The 25,425-nt window shown below is 38.6% G+C and overlaps 1 protein-coding gene and 4 long non-coding RNA genes across 5 annotated transcripts; all 5 read right to left on the minus strand.

The window, feature by feature from the left end:
* Window positions 1-426: 426 nt before the first annotated feature.
* LOC140948263 (uncharacterized) lies at window positions 427-2,837 on the minus strand. Its single transcript, XR_012167021.1, has 4 exons — window positions 2,713-2,837; window positions 2,350-2,415; window positions 1,520-1,541; window positions 427-731 (listed from the first exon to the last, which is right to left on the minus strand). It is a non-coding gene; the product is annotated as an uncharacterized lncRNA (long non-coding RNA).
* Window positions 2,838-7,043: 4,206 nt separating this feature from the next.
* LOC140949256 (uncharacterized) lies at window positions 7,044-9,059 on the minus strand. Its single transcript, XR_012167104.1, has 4 exons — window positions 8,935-9,059; window positions 8,573-8,638; window positions 7,783-7,804; window positions 7,044-7,348 (listed from the first exon to the last, which is right to left on the minus strand). It is a non-coding gene; the product is annotated as an uncharacterized lncRNA (long non-coding RNA).
* Window positions 9,060-10,177: 1,118 nt separating this feature from the next.
* Window positions 10,178-11,596, minus strand: LOC140948673 (uncharacterized). Its single transcript, XR_012167072.1, has 4 exons — window positions 11,343-11,596; window positions 11,110-11,174; window positions 10,967-11,000; window positions 10,178-10,652 (listed from the first exon to the last, which is right to left on the minus strand). It is a non-coding gene; the product is annotated as an uncharacterized lncRNA (long non-coding RNA).
* A 1,000-nt stretch (window positions 11,597-12,596) lies between these two features.
* On the minus strand, window positions 12,597-18,692 carry LOC140948198 (uncharacterized). Its single transcript, XR_012167018.1, has 2 exons — window positions 18,376-18,692; window positions 12,597-16,580 (listed from the first exon to the last, which is right to left on the minus strand). It is a non-coding gene; the product is annotated as an uncharacterized lncRNA (long non-coding RNA).
* Window positions 18,693-19,931: 1,239 nt separating this feature from the next.
* LOC140949059 (protein mono-ADP-ribosyltransferase PARP14-like) lies at window positions 19,932-22,912 on the minus strand. The gene is made up of 3 exons (XM_073398306.1): window positions 22,695-22,912; window positions 21,842-22,063; window positions 19,932-21,479 (listed from the first exon to the last, which is right to left on the minus strand). Exons 1-3 carry the CDS (start codon window positions 22,752-22,754, stop codon window positions 19,932-19,934), a joined length of 1,830 nt encoding a protein of 609 aa, XP_073254407.1. The 5' UTR covers window positions 22,755-22,912.
* Between the last annotated feature and the right edge of the window lie 2,513 nt (window positions 22,913-25,425).

Raw genomic sequence — 25,425 nt, forward strand, 5'->3', positions numbered from 1 at the left:
ATTCATAAACAACATTCCAGTGATATTCACTTGGTTTCGTTTCAATTCATTCTTTTGAAGAAAAACCTTCGAAACAAAACTTCATCCTCTCATGTTTGTATTTTGGGGGAGGGTGACGGGTTGTTGGAAATGAAACAGCAATAGATCATTTTACAGTAATGAGCTTAGTACCCTAGCCTCTGAATGAAAGTGAGGCTGATAGTGACCTTGTTTTGATACAAACCTCTTTCCTTTTCTTATGAAAACCATGCTAAAAAATACTAGTTAGCACTTAGAGCAACATGATTTACACAATAAAGGAGGATAAAGTTTGTATCAAAACAAGGTCAACTTCAGCCTCGTTTGCACCCGTAACTGTAAAATGGACTATTGAGAACAACAACAGCAACAACAGAATAAATATATAATTAAATAAAGGAAACTTAATATATTCACGGACACCTTTATTTCATTCATTAGATCATAAACATTTTTATGGGTATAAGAAGTATTTTCCTGATTACAGATTCACTGTATAACTGTGCTTGTGGCTGGTCCGCAGTGCCAAAAAAGCACGCGTGCGCGTTATCCTTTTAGTTGCTGCTCACAAGTGAAGTCACAGCCAAAACAGTAGCAAGGCTTACACACTCTGTTCCTCCTTTCCAGGAGCCTCGAAATTGTTTGCCCTCCACAAGGGTTAAACCTGCAAGGATCCGCAAAACACTGCACTGGAAGTTTGCATTTGGGACAATCTATGTGAAAGAAAAACCAACAAGTAACTAACAAACGAACAAACGTGTAAAAACGAAATTTCTAAATATCTTATACCCCTATTCGTTTGTTGCTAACATTAATAATCCAGGAACCAGACATCTGATAAAGAATCTACAACCCAAAATTAAATCTACAATCTACGATTCTTCCATACATTTAAGGGTCACCTGATGCAGTTCGTCGTCGCCTACAACAACATGGCATACGATCTGTTTTCAAGTTGGACACTACAATTAGATCACACTTAGTGCGACGTAAAAATGCTGGCTGTGTGAAAAATTTGATTTATACCAAATTTACTTACAAATTTTGTGCAAAAAAGTACAAATTACGGTTAAATCAAGCCCTGGAATTTACAACCCTATGTAAACTAGCATGCAAGTGCGGTATTTACCATCTTTGCCCTTGATTTCCCCCTAATTTGGACTTTTTTTACACGAATCCAACTTTTCGTGCAGGTGGAGCAGTTTGTAAGGTTCTTTGGAAATGCGGTTAAGTATACATTGGCAAAATGGGAGGCGGTATGCATGAACGGATTACAGAGCACGATAGGTGTGTATGGCTTTCGCGAACTATTTAGAGTTCTTTGGAATTTACAGGGGCGTAGCCAAGATTTATTCAGGGGTACGCACAATTTTCCAAATGCCCCCGCTAGTTTTGCAAGTGGCAGGTACGATCTCTAGACCACAGAAGTGTGTTGGGATTTGTTAGTAGGATTTTCAGAAATGTTCCATATAGGTTTCAGAAGACAAAAAACAAAACTTACCCTTCAATTCTTTGCCTGTGACCTTAGCACATCCAAAATAAAAAGAAAGTAACTGTGCTAGATTCTTCAAAAAGAATGTCAAATGATAAAACGTTTTTGTACCAAGCCTCGCCTCAATAAACATCTGGACAGCATTTGAAGTACTTGAATCGCGAAGGTGCTTTACTAACGAATTTTGACAGTATTGGGAAAACTAGTGTTCTCTGTTGCCCCTAAAAAAAACAACAACAACGACAAAAAAACAAAAAAACAAACATACAAACAAACAAACAGAAAGTTACATAAAAAGTGTAATTCAAATTACCCGATATAGAACGTATTCACTCACGTGTCCAGCATCTATGCAAATTTATGAGAACAAAAGAGAGCTTATTCACGCACGTGTTCAGTATCTATGCAAATTTATGAGAACAAAAGAGAGCTTATTCACGCACGTGTTCAGTATCTATGCAATTAATGGGAACGTGGGGAGAGCGTATTCACTCACGTGGCGAGCATCTATGGAAATTTTTGAGAACTAAAGAATTTCTTACATAAGAAAAGAATCCAACTCCCACAGGATTTGTTTGGAACACTAATATGGGCGCCGTGACGTCATGTGAATACGCTCTTGAACGGCAAAAAAAGCAAGAACAAACCACAACGAGAAAAAAACAATTAATTGACAGAGGTGTTTACGCTTTTTTTATTAGCTAACAGTTAAACGCAAGGAGATAAAAACGTCCTAAATTATCCAAAACACTAACATTCATCGGAAAGCGCGAACTTACTGATTAATAGCAGAAGCATATAATCCTAAGAGGGTTATAAGTTTCTGTTAAAAGCTGTACCTGCACAAGGTCTTGGCAGAAGATACAAAGTATACTCAGCAAAATCAAGAACTTCATGTCTTTTACCTGTATGAAATAAAATGATATTTTCGAGCAGTTTTAAGTAAAACAAGAATACCTTTAAATATAAGTTAAGTCTCGCTTGCTTGGAGATTAGCTAAGAAATGAGGAGGCGATTAATTCTACCTTAAAAAGGATTTCCTCGCTAAAAGTATTTTACTTTCTACGTTATCGACGATCGAGTATTCACGGCATATAAAAGAGGTCGCTTGCATTTTTAGAGTCTCGCTGCTATAAAAGCAAGCGAGACTAATTATTTGCTTAAAATAAATTACAGTTAACTTATATGAAGGTGTAATTTACCGTCTTTTGAAAGCCTCGCCCAATCGTAGTTACCTGCCGATAGCTTATGAAGAGTCTCGACAAACCTTTATTTCGTCTTATTTTCAAAAACCGTTGTTAAATGTTAATTACAAATTGAAGTTGGATATGGCACTTCAATGCAGCTGAAATCACTCGAAAAAGTCAAAATATTGTCCTTACCTTTAACTTGACAGGAGATCACTTCAAATTAAAGAAAACAAAACTCGTACCAATTTACTTGGGATTTGAGTTAAAAGCAAACTTAACGAAGTTAAAGAGGTCTGGCATGACCTACATGTAGCTTGTTTAACTGTAGACTGGCCGCTGTATACTCAAATTGATCTCAAAACTTTAAAGGAAGGCTCGTTGGGCTCAAATTTTTAGAGGCTCGGATTAAAACTGTTATGCTATTTCAGTATTCAGAAGTTTTATTTTATTAGCTTCCTCAGATAATGATGAGCATATGCCAGTGAGGCAAAAACGGTAAACAAAGAGTCGCTTATGGTAGTATTTCATCTGTGAGCCGCTTAAATTTCAGTGCTAGAATTTTTAATCTGCCATGTTAATTAGGGATTTAATAAAGTCTTTCAATATCAAGATCTTGCGAGAGAAGTTCGAAAAATGTGGGATGTAAAGGCAAAGGTGATTCCGGTGGTAATGGGAGCATTAGGATCAGTACCAATGGTTATTGATGCTGAAATCTCTGTGAAACTGATCCAGAAATGTGCAATGTTGGGGCCAGCAAAAACTTTTTAAGGAAAGTGCTCGAGATGTTGAGGAGAGGAAATCAAACACTAGACAGTGTTCCTTGGCTACCCTAGGCAACTTGTTGTTACCCGAAGCCAGAGAAGAGCTGCCGCGAAACCAGCTAATCCTTTTAGGCCACGTCAGGCTACCCTTTGCACCCTACGTTTTCGGGCAGTTTGCATTATTACGTTTGATACTGCATAATGATAAATATAATAATAAAATAAACTAGGCTTCTGTAGATCAGTCTGAAGACCGGGGGCTGTGGATTTGTGTCCCAAGGAAATCCAAAGATTTGTTTTCCTTGTCTCGCGTGGTTCCCTGATTACGATTGGCAAGATTAATGCTAAGTGGGATTTATGGGTCATCTCTATCTAGCTCTATTTACCCTCTTCTCTGTTCCATTCTTTTGTTGCAATAAGTGCTACGAGGAAAAACATTTCAATGTACCCTTTCAGAGTAAAATTATTTATTCCATGCTCCTTAAGCACCATAATCATATTTTAAGGGATGCTTTGATTCAAACACTATAGCGAAATGAACGCGTTTGTACAAACTACTTTCCGATAATTCGTCATCATTCTTACACTTGAATTCCATTATTCACTCTTGTCTTATCGTTTTAAAACGGCCAGTTTTCCCGTTGTTCAAACGCTTTCTAGGCTGTCCACCTTGCAAATTACTATTCCTCGGAAAAAAAAACAAGTCGTGTACTGAATTAGGAAAAACGACCGCCTTATCTACATTTATTCTCGGTTTGCTTCCATTTTTATTTCACACTCATAGCTTATTACAGTGTATAACCGCCTTTAAAAAAGCTCGTCTGAGACTGTTAACCTCCTGGCGCCAATTCTTTATAATTACAGTTGCAAGGGATGCAGCCTTCGCTCGGGGAACAATGGTTAAACATGCAGGGGTCTACAAAGCATTCAATCTGTTGGTCTTTTGGGCATGATGTTAGGCCACATAAATGTGAAGCAAACAATGAAGTGATTAGATTTGCCGAACAAAAAAAATGGAACAAAGGGAAATCTACACTCAAAGAACAATATGGCAAAATAATTTGGGGAAAAAAACTAATAGGTATAGTTTGGGTGGACATACGTTAATTATGATTGGATGGTGGTATCAGAAGTCAAACAGTAACGAATTTAAAAGCGCTTGTCCATTTCATTGACCCCAGAAAACGTCTCATCAAAAACTTCCAGTGATCCTCTCTTCGGAGACTGAGTCTCTTCCCAACTCAGCCGAGTTGGGAAGGGACTGAAGGGAACTCAGTAAATACGTATCTTTTGGCACTCTTCCGACAGACTTGCTTTCAACCTAAAAAAATGAGTCAAACCAACAAAAAATAAAAACATAAACACTAGCAGTTAAGAAGGAAGAATCCACGACAAAAAATATTACTCCCCCCAAAACAAAAGAACTGCAAGACTATAGCCGTACTTCCTCCACGTCTTTGAATTAAACTTTTTGTTTATTTAGTTTTAGAAAAAAAAAATAGAAATAATTCGCGGGATATGAATAAAGTTAAAAAATAGAGTTTGAGGGGAATTATTATTTATTTACTAGATTAAAACAGTTTACTACGGTCACCCGTTAACTCGCAGTGCTTATGTTTGTGGAATAAAAACATGGCATCAAACAATTTTTTTACCTCTAAAAGTGCTGATTAAATTGAACTTCAATCAAAAGAACTTCCTCGTTGTGAATGGAACTTTAGGTTATTGATTTGGTTTCCACTGCCACCTGCCCATAGCAAGCCTGTAGAAATGATTAAGAAAAGTCCAATCAGTTCTAAACCAAAGCTGGGATCATCCGCCGAGCTTATCATCAGCTTGATGCCGTTTCACCAAGCTTTAATTGGCTGACTGCTGGATTGTTCGCCTGTTTTTTATTGACTACTAATACTGCCTTTCAGTTTTTGGTTTAGCGAATGGGCCGGTCATTTAAATATTGCTCTGGTTCAGTTCTCATGCTGTCCTCCGAAATAGACACACTAGCGCTTGATTGTTTACGAGTTGACTTGGTCATGGTGAAAATATAACGCTGCTTCTAGACCTTCTAAACAGTATTTTATTGACGATAGTTGGCTATAGGTAATTTATCCATCTTGAAAAATCTCTGCTGAAAAAGAGCTTTATAGAAGTCAGACACCTGGCACTAAATTATCTTGTTACCTCTACTCAAGATAGCTAAGCGATTTAAAGCCGGCCATTTTGAGTGGTTTCTCGACACTTTAGCGAGAAATTCCGATGAATGATCACTATTATAAAAATGAAAATCTGTTCCAAGCGGGTAATGACAAGTAACTCTAACGGGTTTTTTGTTCAGTTATGGTTAGTGTAAAACGGAATAATCACTGACAAGCACCTGATATCTGATGAGCGACGATAGTTTTCTCAGTTAAAGATAAATCATGACTGGTAAGAGATTCTCTTTTCTCAGAGAAACGCAGCGGATCAGTTTCTTGAGTATCTTGCGTACCACACATGGCGACATCATTGCTAACGTTGGATCCGAGTAGATTTCATCGTTCAGGAGCACCCTAGCATTGTTAAACGTTTTTAGTATTTAAGCGGTAGATATAGGCATATTTTTATCCCCTAAAAGTTTTTCATCCGTTCGGATTTCCTAGCTGAAAGTCTAGTGATCCGAAAATTATAGGGATCAAAACTGACCTTTTCGAAAATTTCAGCCAGAAAAAAGGCTCTCGAAAATTCTAGGTAACTTTTTTAGGGTAAAAATCCGTTAAAAATGGGCAATTATACAATTATTTAGATGTTCGAAAATCCTAGGAGAGGCAGGCAACCAAGAAATTTTAGAACAAATGTTCCGAAAATTCTAGATCTCAAACCGTCTCCCGAACAGATATTATACGAAAATTGACGTTGGGTGCCCCTGATCGTTCAAATAGTTTGCGCGTAATGTAAAATGGCGCGTTATAATCAGCAGTAATCGTAGTGATTTGTTGCGATTTTTAGCCCCAATTCATTTTCTGGAACTGTAAGTGGCTACTTTCTGCTGCGGCTTATGAAGGTTAAACTAGAGAGTATAAACCTCGCATTCCAATTTGCGTCGTTCAGAGAGCTATTACAGAGTATGAAAACTAAGAGTGCAACCTTCGCTTTTTCCATTCTCGGCCAGAAAAATTAGCAATTCATAAACAACATTCCAGTGATATTCACTTGGTTTCGTTTCAATTCATTCTTTTGAAGAAAAACCTTCGAAACAAAACTTCATCCTCTCATGTTTGTATTTTGGGGGAGGGTGACGGGTTGTTGGAAATGAAACAGCAATAGATCATTTTACAGTAATGAGCTTAGTACCCTAGCCTCTGAATGAAAGTGAGGCTGATAGTGACCTTGTTTTGATACAAACCTCTTTCCTTTTCTTATGAAAACCATGCTAAAAAATACTAGTTAGCACTTAGAGCAACATGATTTACACAATAAAGGAGGATAAAGTTTGTATCAAAACAAGGTCATCTTCAGCCTCGTTTGCACCCGTAACTGTAAAATGGACTATTGAGAACAAAAACAGCAACAACAGAATAAATACATAATTAAATAAAGGAAACTTAATATATTCACGGACACCTTTATTTCATTCATTAAATCATAAACATTTTCATGGGTATAAGAAGTATTTTCCTGATTACAGATTCACTGTATAACTGTGATTGTGGCTGGTCCGCAGTGCCAAAAAAGCACGCGTGCGCGTTATCCTTTTAGTTGCTGTTCACAAGTGAAGTCACAGCCAAAACAGTAGCAAGGCTTACACACTGTATTCCTCCTTTCCAGGAGCCTAGAAATTGTTTGCCCTCCACAAGGGTTAAACCTGCAAGGATGCACAACACACTGCACTGGAAGTTTGCATTTGGGACAATCTATGTGAAAGAAAAACCAACAAGTAACCAACAAACGAACAAACCTGTAAAAGCGAAATTTCTAAATATCTTATACCCCTATTAGTTTGTTGGTAACATTAATAATCCAGGAACCAGACATCTGATAAAGAATCTACAACCGAAATTAAATCTACAATCTACGATTCTGCCATACATTTAAGGGTCACCTGAAGCAGTTCGTCGTTGCCTACAACAGGATGGCATACGATCTGTTTTCAAGTTGGACACTACAATTAGATCACACTTAGTGCGACGTAAAAATGCTGGCTGTGTGAAAAAGTTGATTTACACCAAATTTACTCAGTGCAAATGTGGTTTTACGATCTCTAGACCTCAGAGGTGTGTTGGGATTTGTTAGTAGGATTTTCAGAAATGTTCTATATATGTTTCAGAAGACAAAAAACATAACTTACCCTTCAATTCTCTGCCTGTGACCTGAGTGCATCCAAAATAAAAAGAAGTAACTGTGTTAGATTCTTCAAAAAAAATGTATAATGATAAAACTTTTTTGTACCAAGCCTCGCCTCAATAAACATCTGGACAGCATTTGAAGTGCTGGAATCTCGAAGGTGCTTTATTAACGGATTTTGACAGTATTGGGGAAACTAGTGTTCTCTGTTGCCCCTAAAAAAACAACAACAACAACAAACAAACAAAAACGCAAACAAACAAACAAACAAACAAACAAACAGAAAGTTACATAAAAAGTGTAATTCAAATTACCCGATATAGAGCGTATTCACTCACGTGTCCAGCATCTATATATGCAAATTTATGAGAACAAAAGAGAGTTATTCACGCACGTGTTCAGTATCTATGCAATTTATCGGAACGTGGGGAGAGCATATTCACTCACGTGGCGAGAATCTATGGAAATTTTTGAGAACTAAAGAATTTCTTACATATATAAGAAAAGAATCCAACTCCCACAGGATTTGTTTGGAACACTAATATGGGCGCCGTGACGTCATGTGAATACGCTCTTGAACGGCAAAAAAAGCAAGAACAAACCACAACGAGAAAAAAACAATTAATTGACAGAGGTGTTTACGCTTTTTTTATTAGCTAACAGTTAAACGCAAGGAGATAAAAACGTCCTAAATCATCCAAAACACTAACATTCATCGGAAAGCGCGAACTTACTGATTAATAGCAGAAGCATATAATCCTAAGAGGATTATATGTTTCTGTTAAAAGCTGTACCTGCACAAGGTCTTGGCAGAAGATACAAAGTATACTCAGCAAAATCAAGAACTTCATGTCTTTTACCTGTATGAAATAAAATGATATTTTCGAGCAGTTTTAAGTAAAACAAGAACACCTTTAAATATAAGTTAAGTCTCGCTTGCTTGGAGATTAGCTAAGAAATGAGGAGGCGATTAATTCTACCTTAAAAAGGATTTCCTCGCTAAAAGTATTTTACTTTCTACGTTATCGACGATCGAGTATTCACGACATATAAAAGAGTCGCTTGCATTTTTAGAGTCTCGCTGCTATAAAAGCAAGCGAGACTAATTATTTGCTTAAAATAAATTAGAGTTAACTTAGATGATGGTGTAATTTACCGTCTTTTGAAAGCCTCGCCCAATCGTAGTTACCTGCCGATAGCTTATGAAGAGTCTCGACAAACCTTTATTTCGTCTTATTTTCAAAAACCGTTGTTAAATGTTAATTACAAATTGAAGTTGGATATGGCACTTCAATGCAGCTGAAATAACTCGAAAAAGTCAAAATATTGTCCTTACATTTAACTTGACAGGAGATCACTTCAAATTAAAGAAAACAAAACTCGTACCAATTTACTTGGGATTTGAGTTAAAAGCAAACTTGACGAAGGAAAAGAGGTCTGGCATAACCTCAAATTGATCTCAAAACTTTAAAGGAAGGCTCGTCGGGCTCAAATTTTTAGAGGCTGGGATTGAAACTGTTATGCTATTTCAGTATTCAGAAGTTTTATTTTATTAGCTTCCTCAGATAATGATGAGCATATGCCAGTGAGGCAAAAACTGTAAACAAAGAGTCGCTTATGGTAGTAGTTCATCTGTGAGCCGCTTTAATTTCAGTGCTAGAATTTTTAATCTACCATGTTAATTAAGGATTTAATAAAGTCTTTCAATATCAAGATCTTGCGAGAGAAGTTCGAAAAATGTGGGATGTAAAGGCAAAGGTGATTCCGGTGGTAATTAATAAGGGGATTAGGATCAGTACCAATGGTTATTGATGTTGAAATGGTGAAATGGTGAAACTGATCCAGAAATGTGCAATGCTGGGGCCAGCAAAAACTTTTTAAGGAAAGTGCTCGAGATATTGAGAAGAGGAAATCAAACACTAGACAGTGTTCCTTGGCTACCCTAGGCAACTTGTTGTTACCCGAAGCCAGAGAAGAGCTGCCGAGAAACCAGCTAATCCTTTTAGGCCACGTCGGGCTACGCTTTGCACCCTACGTTGTCAGGCAGTTTGTATTATTACGTTTGATACTGCATAATGATAAATATAATAATAAAATAAATTAGGCTTCTGTAGATCAGTCAGAAGACCGGAGGTTGTGGATTTGTGTCCCAAGGAAATCCAAAGATTTGTTTTCTTTGTCTCGCGTGGTTCCCTGATTACGATTGGCAAGATTAACGCTAAGTGGGATTTATGGGTCATCTCTATAAGCTCTGTTTACCTTTGTCTCTGTTCCATTCTTTTGTTGCAATAAGTGCTACGAGGAAAAACATTTCAATGTACCCTTTAAGAGAAAATTATTTATTCCATGCTCCTTTAAGCACCATAATCATATTTTAAGGGATGCTTTGATTCAAATTCTATCATGGCGAAATGAACGCGTTCGTACAAACCACTTTCCGATAATTCGTCATCATAATGATTGTTACACTTACATTCCATTATTCACTATTGTTTTTATCGTTTTAAAACGGCCAGTTTCCCAAGTTGTTCAAACGCTGGCTAGGCTATCCACCTTACAAATTACTATTCATCGGAAAGGTACAAGTCATGTACTGTATTAGGAAAAACAGAAAAAACATTTTTTTCTCGATTTGCTTCCACTTTTATTTCACACTCATAGCTTATTACAGTGTATAACCGCCTTTTAAAAAGTTCGTCTGAGACTGTTAACCTCCTGGAGCCAATCCTTTATAAGCTGGGACACAGACGGGGTAACACCATTTACAGTTGCAAGGGATGCAGCGTTCGGTCGGAGAACAATACTTAAACATGCAGGGGTCTACAAAGCATTTAACCTGCTAGTGTCTTGGGCATGGTGTTAGGCAGCTTAAATCTGAAGCAAACAATGAAGTGATTAGTTTTGCCGAACAAAAGAAAATAGAGCAAAGGGAAATCTACACTCAAAAAACAACATGGAAAATAATTTGGGGAAAAAAACTTAGGTATCGTTTGGGTGGACATACGTTAATTATGATTGGATGGTGGTGTCAGAAGTTAAACAGAAACGAATTAACAACCGCTTGTCCATTTCATTGACTCCAGAAAACCTCTCATCGAAACTTCCACTGATCCTCTCTTCGGAGACTGAGTCTCTTCCCATCTCAGCTGAGTCGGAAAGAGACTGAAGGGAACTCAGTAAATACGTACCTTTGGGCACTTTTCCGACAGACTTGCTTTCAACCTAAAAAAATGAGTCAAACCAGCAAAAAATGAAAACGTAAACACTAGCAGTTAAGAAGGAAAAAATATTACTCCCAAAAATGAAAAAACTGCTCAGACTATAGCCGTACCTCCCCAAGGTCTTGAGAGAAGATGCAAAGTATATTAAGCAAAATCAAGAGCTTCATGTCTTAACCTGTATGAAATAAGATAATATTGTCGGATAGTGCTTGCAGATCATGCTAAACTTGTTAAATAATGGAAGCATAGTGTAGGATTTACTGCCAAAAGAGGATTAGATCATATCATGTCACCCCCAAATAATAACTTAAAAACCATTTTAAGTAGCCAGTACATAATCTACTTGAAAAGTTAAACTTTCCGCTAAAATTTTCATTGAAGGATTTAAACCTTTCCCTCACCAGTGCGATGGACTTTGGGTTGGTTTCAGTTCTTCGATCTTTGGAAGCCACACCCTAATTGCAGTTACTTGCTAATAGCTTAGAAGTCTTAAAATCAATAATTACACTTCAAGTTATTTCCACTAGTTTTCGCAAATTGTTTGTTTATGTATAAATTTTCTCCTCCAGCTGCATTTGGAAAACCAATGCATCCAGCTGCTAAAATCACACGGAAAAGTCAACAATTTATCCTTGCATTAAACTTCAAGGCGAATTTTAAAAATTCGAGCCAAATATTTTTCTTTGCTTTATATACTAACTATACTCTATTGTAATTCTGAACCTTAATTGAAGAAGGTTTTTGTGGAAAGCGCTTTATTGTGACGAAGAAGCAGTTAAAACAGAAACAGTTTCCGGCACCAATTGAATACCATAGTTAATGTAGGGAAACTACTTACTAAATCATTAAAGACATGAAAATACAGTCAAACCATCAGTAAGCGACCACCAAAAATGCAAAGATTTACAAGGAAAATCGTCCCCAGGGCGCTTCTCCCTGGCTTGGAAAAGCACGCTGAAGACGAGGTTGATTTACAGTTACAAGAATCGAACCACAGGAGTCTCTTCCGAGCCGGAAATCCAGGTTAATATACTTTATAGTACATCATTTTCTATATTCCCATATATGTGTAGCTCCCTGTTATCAATAAACGTTTGTGAGCAGCATTGCACATACATCGAAAATAGATATCAGACCATCCATTCGGTGATCGCTTACAAGAGGTTAAAAACGCAATTGAAAATTGTGAAACTGTCATCCCCATAAGTGGTCGATCGCGGTGGCTTACGGGCTCCATACCTTTACCTCAGTCTGTTTTAGCCAACAGCCATCTATCCACAACGGCAACTGCTACTTAAGTGCCGAGTCTCTCCACAACGGCCATTTAAGGAGGGACGGGTTCTTTTTTTGGAGGAAATGGGCTTATTAGAGTAGAGAAGATATACCCTTCAACCAGTTAGGTCCGCTAATGAGCTCAGAGATATTTTGCTACTAATTATTCCCATAATTTTAAATCCCCCAAATTCAACTGACATTTTGCATTTTTTCATAATTTCAATCACCCTCCCCCAAGGTTGCAAGCGACCATGTCAAGCCACGTATTGCTGACAAATTCAGTAACGATTTTCAGTTTCAGTCAACAAAATTAATACAAAAATTTAACTAAACAATGACTTTATTTGGATGTCCAAGAACTAAAATTTACATGAGTATTCACTGACAACTGCATGCAATAGGACACCACTAATTTGGTTATAGAGATGCAGCCTATGCTCTCATTACGAACACCCTCGTGAGTGGACAGTTTCCAAATAAGCCCTTTGAATAACCTGGCCGTGTCCATGTGTCTGGATACCACTTAGCAACGTGTCGCTGAATGGCAAGCCATCCAAGCTTTGATTGTGATCGAGCGAAGCATCCCTAATTTATTTTGTTGATAATGAACCCAAATGACGTTTGAATTAACCTACATGTATTAAGGTTCCACCCAATCGCACTAAAAGGTTTGTGATCTTAAATGAACGCTTGGATGGTTTGCTATCCAGCGAGCCGTTGCTAAGTGGTATGCAGTCAAGTGACCAATCCAAGTACTGCAACGGGCTCATCAAGCTGTAACTAAAAGTCGATCATCGAATAATGTACGACTCAACTTGGTCATATCCAACCAAATTCCTCGGGGTAGGACGCGGATATGATGACCGGACCGATCGAACCGTTCGCCAATTTTTGAGCTTGAACATATTTATAGCTGTAAAATGTCAATGTTTTTAACTTAGAGTTAGCCCATAACCTTTCTGGTTTGTCTGAGCTGGTCAGACATAGATCCTTTCTGAAAATGAAAAATTAATTGCAGCCCTTGCTATACTCACAACTGCCTTCACAACACTCCGTTTGAACTCTCCGCTTTACAAAACCACTCCCTAATTGGCTAGCAGCTCCAGTTGCGGTCTGTGATCCCTGAGGGTGTCCGGTTAAGAGAGCTTCTACTGTAATAGTTGCAGGGTAAATTAAGTTGCAAACTTGTTTGCTCCGTCATTGTCGTGAAACAAAAATACAACGGAGGCTAACAATTTGTAAAAGTCAATAAATGGCCAATAATTAAAAGGTATTGAAAAAAAGAAGCATTAAGTCACCCGCCTGCCCGAGCTCCCCTGGGCGAGCCAACTTTTCATTCATTTCCTTACAAAACGTGGCGAACAGTTTACATGAGAAACAAAAAAGTTTGCTCGGCTAGAAGGGTGACCCGGCTAGGCGGGTCACCCTATTGTGGAGGTAGGGTTAAACTCCTAGCCGGGCTTACTTTTCTCCACATAAACACTTTGGCTCACCCAGCCGGGTCTACTCGGTCAAGGCGAGACATATGGAGCATGCGCGAGCATTGTTAGCTCGTCAATGTGGTCAAGTTTTTTGCATTTAAGCTATTTCGAGAAAGGTTGTCGGAAAAAGTGCCCGTGACAATTCCGATAGGTATTGTTGGTTGGTTTGAGCTCTCTGTTCTTGATAGAAATTTGAAAGAATGGCACGAGAGGCCATGGAATTATGTTTGCAAGTGCTTAAGGAAAGCAGAAAACGTAGGTTTGACAGTGACAGTGTCAGGAACAGTGTATTGATCATATCCCATATTACCTTTCGGGATTGTCGTCTGCTCACTTTTTCCGACAACCTTTCTCGAAATAACTGCAAAAGCACGCTTAAGTTGACCCTACTGGAAGGGTTACTGTTCTACCCTGGACAGCTTTACGGCAAAGGTGACGGCAAAAATAACCGCAGAAAGAGATAGCTTTAGATTAACAGAAGAACAATTTTGCACTTGCATAACGCTTTTTGTGTACATTTCTCTGCTCTCGTTGCACGACCACGACGTGGAACTTCTTAATTTCACGTTTTATGGAGAACGAGTACACAAGGCGACAATTTTCTCTTTCTTTTTCTTAAATCAGATGATAGGGCAGTTTATACAAGAGAATATAAGCCGCGGCTTACCCTGGCGGTGGCTTACATAAGACGCGAAAACCACGTGTAAATGGCACAAAATCCGTTAGGTTCACGGCTTATTCAACCCACGGCCAGATCAAGCCGCGGGGTATCCTGGCCGAGGAGTTTGGGCTGGGCTTATCCAGGTCACGGCTTTCCTTGGACTTGAAAGTGTTCGTTAATGCACTCAATCGTTGTCCGCGACTTTACTGAAGAGGTGAACAAATGCTGCGCATGCTCTCTTTTTAATTATATCCCAGACCTTCCTAGCCGAGAGACACGCGCTGCAGTGGCGGGAAAATGAGAGAGAGAGAGCCGAAAATATTGTCTAAACTCCACCTCATCCATTTGCTGGAACATCTCTTTCAGACCACCCGATTGATCGCTGACGAAATTTTCGTCGAGTTTTCCGCACAAGTTTAGCTGAACAGCCCCGCACAGTAATCGGGATCGAAATATAAATTTGAAAGAAAAAAATGGTGTAAAATATGGCGGTTTCCTGATCGAAGCCAATCGTTTCGCAGTTTTGGTCGCTCGAGCCCTTGTTGAAAGTCATGCGAGGTAAAAAAACAAACTACGTCTTCATTGGACCGGTCTAGCGGCGAACTAAACCGTGAATCATTTATACGAGCAGTTCGCGTCTTATGTAAGCCGTACTCGTAGAAATGGTTCGTTTTGCGTCTTACGTAAGCCGCGGCTTATTTTCTCTCGTATAAACGGCCCCAATGTCTTTAAGAACTTAACTCTGGAAAAATTCACCGACATTTGATAAATTGACCGATTTGGAATAACGGCACTGAGGTTTGAAATAGCGCGAATACACTTTTTAAGTTACATATCCGCCACCTTCGCCGTCTAAATTGCTTGAAAAGCTCTCTGCAAAGGCCACTTTCCATTATCCTCATGGTGGCCGGTCTGGAGTTATTCGACTATACCATAAAGGAAGATGGAATATAATGGTTAAGCAAACGACGTTAACTAGCAGCTATTTGTATAATAACACTTGGCATTCCTAATTATTTCTTAATTCAAAGTTAATGTTATCAAAACCCAAAATATGTGAGGTGGTGTCACTCGCAACTATGTAAACTGGCAGAGACTCTTTATAAAATAAAAAAAAAGACAAAGATAATGAAACTTTGCAAATTCCGCCTGAAAAACTGAAATTACTGAATCAGATGGTATATTCTGATTCTCAGAAAGTCATAGGTCGTTCGCTGAGAGTTTAGCAAAAACAGCGAAAAGAATACAAAAAAAATATCAAGTCGAAGTTGAAGGTTACACATTGCAGAAGACAAAACTTTGATTGAAGGGCAATTTTTCCCATGGTTGGAAAAATTATTTAAAGTTCTCTTCTATCTGAAAGAGTATAAAAATGAAAAGCAATAGTAACTTACAAGCAAGCAAAAAAAGGGTGCGCTAGCTCATCATGTGACGCCACTTCAGTTGTTCTGTGGACCTTCCAGATACTGGACACAAGGCAATCTACTGTTATCGTTGCATTTACATCAGCTAGTCACTAGCAGTATTTTAAGGACCTGCTCATCATTTGAAAACGGCGACTTAGAGTTGTTACTCCTCGCATTTTAGGAAGTCATTTTGTGGTGCCAAGCGATGGGGAAGAATTTGTTCATTTAAGAACTACAGTACAAACTACAGACTGTTTGCTTAGCACCGAAAAAAAGAACGTCAAAAGAACATCATGGGAGTTAAAAATGTGGCAGTCTCACTCGTGCTTCATTGTGAAGGCGCCTGTTTTGAGAGCTGCCGCGAAACCATCTACATATCTCTAAAACCATTCACTATATCGAGACTATCGCAACTACTTCTTCCACTTTTGCCCTATTACAATAGTAATGTATACGCACCGTGAACTCTCAGGTTTATTTAAAAGTAACGAGATAATCTGGGTAGCACTGGTTATCATAAAAGACAACAAATATGCTTGGATCTGAGGTGTTGTCTACAACACTGTCGTATGCATCAGTAGCGTCGCTTCCTCTGGGTGGGGGAGTTATCATCCCCTGTCGTCCAGCCGCATATTCACCCACCAGAACACGAGCAAGGTACATATAGCGGTCGCCATTTGCATCTGCTGGAGAATATCGTAATTGTGTGGAATAGGAGGCATCTCGAGCAAAGTATACGCCATTCCCATAGACAGTGGCTGAAAGAAGATTTTATCATTCACTTATCAGCAATAGGCCTTCTTCAAAGGTACCATTTTTTAAAAATACTATTTTCAAAAATTTTGCCAATTAAGCATTGTTTTCAGTTTCTCTTGGGGCTATGGTGTAAGTACTAAGAAAAATCGAAAACAATGGTTACGCAAAAGTTTTTCTAAACTCATTTACTGTTGCCAACGATTACAATTTTGGCGCGCAATGACCAAGCGGCCGCAGCCCGTCGCTTTTTGTTGCCGACAAATAAAACTTTTGAAGTCATTTGTTTAGTTCTTGCAGGGAGATTTCTTCAAAAGGAGTTGTGATTTCTTTTTGTATTTAAAATCATTCTGTAAAAAAGATTATTGAACTACAATAAATAACTCAATATCACGCGTTTATTTATTTTTGAGGCAAGTTTTTTAAAACTGAATAAAAAAAGCCAGCATTCTTGCCCATCGAAAACTGCGCAGCTTAATCGGGCGGTAAAACCCTATTCGATTAATGTTGCTAAAGGAAGAGGCTTCTAATTTCTTGCTGTGAGATTCTAAAAATGAAATTATTTAGCTCGCTCATGCTTAAGCATTTTCGCAACCGTTTGAGTTGAAAGTTCTCTTGAACGCCTCCTCACAAATGGTCTCCATTATTTCAATGAACGTGAGCAAGACTGAACTTCCCGCTACAAAAGGGTTTACCATGGTGCACTGCAGGCCATGAAACATGGTTCACGGGAGCAACCTTAATGGAAATAGGTGTATAAAGTCGACTCGTGTTTCTACTTCGCCTTGCGATAATAATAATATCAAAAATAATAATAATAGTAATAATAATAATAATAATAATAATAATAATAATAATGATAATAATAATTTTATTCAACTTTAAAAATATGTCCATAATTTTCATAAATATTTGATGTAAGAATTTAAAAGCATTATACAACATTAAGAATTACATACTCCTTTTGCTGTTCATTACGAGAAAATCCGCAATCATTTGCGTGAAACGGCTACCAATAATGCGAAGACACATTCATTAGCGCGAAAATACGAACATTTGCGCATAAATGAGACCCAATTACGATTTTCGCATTTTAATCAACATTCAATAACACGTTTGGGCATTCATATGCGTCATTTGGATCGGCATACAAAGAGAAAAATAAACTTGCATTAACGCCAACATCAAAGTCGTTAACACCATCTTCAAAGTCAATAAGGACAAGAAACAAACATTAAAGTGCTAACACTATTCATTAACATTTTTATGACACTGTTTGCCATTCAATAGCATTCCTGGACAACCTTAGGATGGAAAAGACAAACATGAATGTGCTTGCGCTTGTGCTTGTATAGTTTAAGAAAAAGCCATCTGATAGTTATTTTGTCTTTTTGAACAAATACCATGAAATCTTCAATAGCCTAAATGATTTACCGGAAGAGTGCCGCAAAGCAGTCTTCCTGGGTAGTTTTATTAAAAGCATTCACGTACACGAGTCGAATACAATTATAGATATTGCTGGATTTTAGTAACCTGTACCGTAAGACGTTTTAGAAGCTTCTATTAGTTGCACTGTCGAATGTTCTGTGAAATTGTTTAGAAGAGTTAATTCCAAAGTATTTCAAGATATTTTTACTGTTTTATTCTAGCTTTTTTTTAAACTTATTTTAGTCGAAACATTAGTGTAATTATATATCCTCTCTTTTTAACTAGTCACTCTATTTATACACGACCACTCAAGCTACCAAACTTTAACGCTCATCGTGTTTAAATAAAGGTTTTGATTGATTGATGACTTACCGTTTTTCCCACAGTAGCTTCTATTAAAACCAAACGTGCTAATGCTTGAACAACTTTCTTGAGCAGTACCATGGAAAAGCAACTTTTCATTGGCACCATTCTTTTGTTCCATCTGATCGTTTTTGACCAAGTATGCCTTGTAAAGGCCAGGATTTTGCACTCTCTCGATCTTAGTGATCGAGATCGAAGCAGTTTTGCGGATTTCTTCTGCTACTTTTTTGTATTCGTTGCTAGTAGGATCAAGCTCGACTAAATGAACTTCTTTTTCATTGCCTGAACTTTCCTTTGGTTGTACACACCAATTAAGAGGTAGAGGAACACCTGTGTAAAACAAAAAAATAAATAAAGGTAAAATAGAAGACAATAAAGTTATTCCAATATCACTTAATTTCAACGCATCCTTTCTAGGTGGTAACGCAGTTATTTCAGTTTTCGTTATGCATAGAAATAAAATCGAACTTAGTTCCTTAGCCATGCACGTAAACTTAAACTTAGTCACTTGCTATGCACGCATGCGTGCTAGCCTGTAATATGCATCAGATAAAGAGACTTAAAGTAGGCTATCGACATCGTTTTTCAGCAATGATTAGGGGAGTTTAAGCAAGGACTGCACGGAGAAGCTTTCCCCTGATCCTTACAGGGTTTAATGTCTGAAATAACATCTCTGCTCGTGCATCACACCTTTTTAGCACATTTTCCTTGGCGTCTGACCTCGTTATGAGTCGTCATGGAGGACGGCAACACACGATCACGAGATTTTCTTTCTCTTTCTCCACTTGGATAAAGTCCTTCAGAACTTAACTTGGATTTATATAGCACTGTTCTCCCTTGCTCTGTAAAATCATTAGCTATCTTTTAGCGGCAAGCGCAGTCTTTATTGTTACACTTTGAGTTTGTTAATCCGTCCACGTATCGTCTGTTGAAGCCGCGCATAATATGCCTTTCCTCTAATTTCACTGTTGTTTATGGGACGAATTCTGTCCATAAGAAGGATATTTAACTCCCCCCGTCTAAAAGGTATCTCAAAAATTCTTAAGTATTTTTTCAGTAAAATGTATCAAACTTCCAAAAATTAGGTACACAGACTGCAAAACAACCCGTATTTTGGCGTATTCAAGTAAGCGCGAGCGGTCAAACAAAAGGTCTAGAACGAGGCTGAAAACGGAGAGTGAGACTGGGGAGAGACGCTATAAATATGTTTTTTTTTCTCTTGCCTTACACACCCTACGGGGGTGTGAGGCTCGCGCGCTTCGCGCGTGTATGACTCTTACGCCATGCCTTACCAATTTCTTTACTGATTTTGAGAAAAAAAAACGACTGTTTTGCAGTCTATTAGGTACATCGCAACATTGCGATGATTTTTTGCGCGAAACTCGCGAAGCTACGTGTTTTTCCTCGCTTTTTGTTTAAATATCAACACTGTTTGTTTGTTTCTTTATTTAAGAGTGCCCTTTTTTTTGTTTGCTGCTATTTTTTGGACTTTTGTTAGAGCAATTTAAAATCACTTTCACTGAACCCAATCCTCGATTGTTCTTTCCAGGAAGTAATCAAGTGAACTAATTACCTTTTCCGACCTCCTTCCTTTTCACATTCCTCCCTTCTCCATCTTCCAGACAAGTTTCCTTCATGTCTTCGAAAACAATCTCACAGCTGACGTCATCAATGATTAAAAGTACTGATTTTTGACCATTCTTATGCGCGGTCTCTATCTGAAAGTTTACCCTTGGGTCATATGGCAGCCAATCCTCCTCATCGTCATCTTGATAGTACCATTGCGTGTTTTTGCACAGGAGTTCTCCTATTCCTCTATGGTGCTCTTCCTCTATGTACTCATTCAAAATTTTCAGGATAGTGGTGGCCGCATCTAGCACGTCTTCTGCGTCGCCTCTTATGGATATACGACCGACGCTATCTTCTATCATGATTCTAACGTCGTTTGTTACTTCCAGGTTATGTATTTTACTTGTCTGTTCTTCGGACAGGTGGCTAATGGCATCGTTTAAAATCACTTTCGTAGTGCAGTTATCGGCCAAATCTCTCTGTATTTCTTCTTCAGCTTTTTTGATGTCTTGTTCGGTTCCGGCAAATATTTCTAGGTAGCTGGCAACTTCTTGAAGCCCCGGTTTTACTGACACAGGGGAATAAACGGCAGACGAGCCACTTTTTCCAAATCCAAAGATATTAGCAACCCTGGAAAAAAGACTTTTCCCTCCCTCTTCCGAAGAGACACATGATTGCATTGCTTGTCGCAAATCGTGAAACATGTGCTTTTGATAGATGACGATTCTAATGAGATGAAGTGATTGTGGCTGTCCCTGAGCAAATTTTGTAATTGCAGCTAGCATCTCTTTGAAAGCTTCTTGTACATCTACTTTGAAATGTCCAGTTCCTATTGCTGGAAAAGATATGGAGGTCACCCCGTCATTATCAGCTGATTTTAGACACTTCACGACGCAACCTTTAATAGAAGCCATTGTCCTTTCTTGTGGCACCATGTGGTAAATTTTTCTGACTTTTAATTTGCCTGCCCCGGTGACTGCGACTGAACCTAGTGGCTGGATTCCCAAAGAAGAACATTCTTCTTGAATTTCTTCTCCTCCAACAGAAATAATTGCCTTACCGACACCTCCTCTATAATCTAAATATCTTCTTGATAATATGCCGATTGCATCTGTTATCTCTTCGGTGAGGTCACCAGTCTCAGCTTGAACAGTGACACTTTGTATTTTGATATCAACTTCATCAGGTGTTTCATCAGTTTGAGACTTTTTTGCAGCCGATCCACGCAACGTTTTGGGTTTCTTCTTTTCACTTACCGCTGTTGCCAGTGTTACTGTGTGGGAAGAGTTTCCTTTGCGACTTTGCAGCTCAGTTTGGAAGACTTGAACTGTGGGCAAGTCTTGGTCATAAACTACCAAGTGGACCTCTTTCACGCAGCTTCTTCGATTGTTTTTACTAAATGTGAGTACCTCATCAAAGGAAATAGCAGCAACTCGATCGCGAGGAAACTGAAGGTTTCCAGTTCCAATGGCAGGTATGGCAATACTTAGAAGATTTCGTTTCTGTGCTTCCATCAAGCTCTTCTGTAAGATATCGCGCAATACCTGAAATAACAGATGGTAAAACGTTAATATACCGGATAGACTGTTTGTGTAGGTAGTTGTCATATTACCCTCAGAGAAAATGGCGTCTGAACAGCTGTCTGAAGAGCAGCTCGGGATAAGAAAGAAGTGTATTTTGTATTTTATACAACGATATTTGTTGTAAAATTTTTTAATGATATATTTTTTATTTATTCATACAGCTTTGTTTGGACGGGTATACACTGAATTTCTCTCATTTACTAAAATCTTGATAAAAGTTTACCGTTAGTCATGATACATTGTAACCATAAATTGGGGCATTACATAAAACGAAATCTGGCATTATGAATGATTTTTAGCGAATAAAAACAAGAATACTGTACCTGTTCACCCTTTCCATTTTCCCACCCAGCACACGAAGTGTGGAATACATGCTCGCATCCCAGATTTCCTCCGCTGGTCACCACAATATTACCAGTTTCTACTTTACCAATTGCGTTACATTCCAGCTGTAGCGTTGGGCCAGCCGCGTCACTTAGAGCTTTCGAACTTGCGTTTCTACTGAGATTTAACTCTGAAGAGGTAGAGTTTACGATGGCGTCAACCTATCAAAGGAAACAAAAAACATCGATACTCAATCATTATTTATCTCAATTTTGTCAAGTTATTGTCTACTAATGTATAAAGAGGCAACGACGAAGAAGGTACAAAGTCGTAATTGCCGGGTTGAATGGGGCGTGCTAAATGCAACCCAGATAAAAAGCAAGACTACAATCATTTGCAATAAAATAGCAGTTTTCTTTAAACAATTGGGTATTCTTCTCTTTCAACATTTTTCATGAAAAGAAGATCTGAAATCACGATACTAATATACTAATAATTACCATACAATGTTGCGAATAATAATTATGGATAATTTGAAAAGCTCTATCAAACGTCATTTTCCGTTTTTTCAACCCTCTACTATGTCTTAGGTTACCGGATGAAGCACTACTTCTTCTATGGTGTAAAAAAGTAGCAATTTGTATTTTGCAGTGCTTGTAGTAGCGATGTCTAACTGTCTGTTCAGTGGTGGTTATTGAGTACCAACTTAAGCTGAATGTTTATTAAACTGATTTCATAATTAATCCTAGGTTATTTGCAAGTACAACTTTTCTTTTTTCCCCAAGGCAGTTCAACTTTCGAGCTGTGAATTTTATAGATGCTGTTTAAATTAAGTAGGGAGCAATGGCTCACCTCTTCACGAGTCATGTCACCAGGCACAACAACTACTTTTAAACCTTCTGCTGACATCATTTCATTTGATTGAGTTTTTTTAGGGGTATTATCCTAGACTTCTAACGGCGTTGAACGGTTTTCCTTTTTCTCTTTCCTGCTTTTGCGTTTTAATTTTCCGCTTACTTCTAATGCGACTTTCCCTTTCGAAGAATGTTGAAAATTGGGATCTTCCCCAAACCTGGTTGTCATCTCGGTAACAAAAGCTTTGACAACTGCATCGTCGGTACTGGTAAACTGAATTTCGGACAACCGGCAGCCTAGGTTTTTTTCAAAAAACGACAATGTTGCATCGACCGTAATGTTTGCGCACAGGTCACGTGGAAATTCATAGGCCCCTGTACTTATAGCAGGGAAGGCTATTGATCTGAACTGTATTGCAGCATTCAAGGCATTAGTCACTGCATAGCGAAGGAACCTTTCCTCATTTGGTGTTTTTCCCATTGACTTTTGCCGCGCTGCTTCCTGTGTCCAAAATGGCCCCACTGCATGAATGACTTTCTTGAAAGGCAACTTTCCGGCAGTCGTAGAGACAACATGACCTTCCAAAATGGGACTTAGGTCCTTTACCAATCTGTCACATTCCTCCTGGATGGCTTCTCCACCAGCATCAAGTATAGCTTTTGCGACACCAGTCGAGTCGTGTTTGAGATTTTTGTTGGCTGAATTAACAATAACATCTACGTCACGATTGCAGATGTTGTCCTTAAACACCTTGATGGTTTTACCCTCTGGCGTAAGGAAGCTGCACTCGTAATCCTTCTTTAATATCTTTGCGTCTTTTTTTTCTTCTTCGTTAACTCTACTTAACGATATGTCTTTCTCGACATCAAAATACTCAATCACGCACGTGCTTTCGCTTTCCAGTAGGGCCAACAATTTTTTTCCCTTACTTCGATGAAGATTTTTTCGCATTCCAGGTTTGTTAAGTGGTATCTTCTTTTTTTCAACAGTTGAAGCTAGGTCTTTGATCATTTTCATTCCCTTTTCAACTCCATCGCTTGTTCCAGTAACTATGACACCATCTTCGTCACACTCAGCTATCCCCTTAAAGATCGTAGAATTCTTGTTTAATTCTTCCTGTATCTGGCGAAGGTTCTGTTCCCTGTACTTCGCCAGAAACCGCCTACAGCCCATTGGAAGTTCCAAAACTTGGCTGATAATTGTGTTCTCGTTTAGGAAACGCGTGACACTTTCCAGTGCAACGGAAACTTCCCCCTTTTTCCCTGCAAGTTGTACCTTCTTGCTGCTTCTATCAAACATGATGCTAAGAATGTTATTTTCAATGAGCTCATCCCTAAAAAGGCGCCATTTTTCACTTTTCTCTAGCTGAACCTGACCATCCTCTAAGACAAGGCTTTCTTCGACAATCATCGCTTTCACTAAGCATGACGCCTTTTGAGCTATCTCAGAACTCATCCCCATGACGGCTGCAGTGTCTGGGGATATTTCATCTTTTTCAACATCAAAGGTTACAAGGGCCTGCAAATTGTTGGCTTTAAATCGCTCTTTCATGAATGACTGACAAGCTTTACCTTTAAGCACTTCAATCGCATTTTGAGACATTTCAAGGGTTATTATCTTCACGCTAGAAATTACTTGCCACATATCCGCTCTTGCTTTTTCAGCGACAACAGAGGGCCCTCGAATGTGGACTTCGCGTTTGTCCACAAAAATGTCCACTTTTGTGTTTTCATATTTCACTTCCAGTTTTTTGTGAAAGTCGAAGTCACTCAAGAACGCTAAGCGTTGTCGCGGAACTTCTTTAACGGTGATTGTTACTTTAGATGCTTCCAGTGCTAATTGTTTCTCTACCTCGATCTTCAAATCACTCAATACGCCACTTAACGCCTCTACGTCTTTCCTTTTCCCAGCTAAAAGAATTTTACACTGCTCATCCAGGTACTCCACATTAATGCTGTCTTTCAAGGAGCTTTTATTTTCCTTGAGATGTTCCATAACGGTCTGCCAAGCTTCTGCCGTGACATGTATGACGGATGTGTGAAACGCAGCGACAAAGGACACAATTTCTGTGCACACATCTTCAAACTCATCTTCAGAAGTTTCGGTTCTCAAATTGTGGACAGTTATATTGTTGGACCCATCTTCCCAGCGTACCTTGACGCCACGTTTATCTTGGAGTTGGGCAAAATCAGTTTTATGGCGCTCAAAAATAAACTGCATGACTTTTCCTTCCACGGGGATTTGTTTTTGAAGCTCAATAGCTGCATCAGGTAGAGAGGCAGGCTTACCAAGGACTGGGTTGTGGCGCTTAACTTCCAGCCGCGCTCCGTCGACAGTATGCTCCTTGGTCACAACGCCATTAACAACTGCAATAAAACAAGAAACATAACAACTCCTTGTTTTGATTTCCACAAGCAACAATTCGATTGGTAACAGGTTACGAAAGATATCTGAGCTGCTCTGAAAACGGCTGCAATGACTGTGCTCTTTGAGGGTCTCAATGGGGTTAATCGATAGGCGTAAAACGGCCTAAAATTTAGTCGATAGACGTAAAAATTGAAAAAATTTAACCGTTAGCCGTAACTGATAGGGTAAAAAGAGTTAACCGTAAAGTAAATTGTTCCCTAGCTAGGTTTGTTAATTTAAGAAAGATGCTAAACTCACTTATGGTTACGTTTTTATTTCCCGGCTACTTTGACTCCGTATGCACGTTAGGCCAAGCCTTTTA

The sequence above is a fragment of the Porites lutea genome, chromosome 9 (assembly GCF_958299795.1).
Source record: "Porites lutea chromosome 9, jaPorLute2.1, whole genome shotgun sequence".
NCBI classification, from domain to species: Eukaryota; Metazoa; Cnidaria; class Anthozoa; order Scleractinia; family Poritidae; genus Porites; species Porites lutea.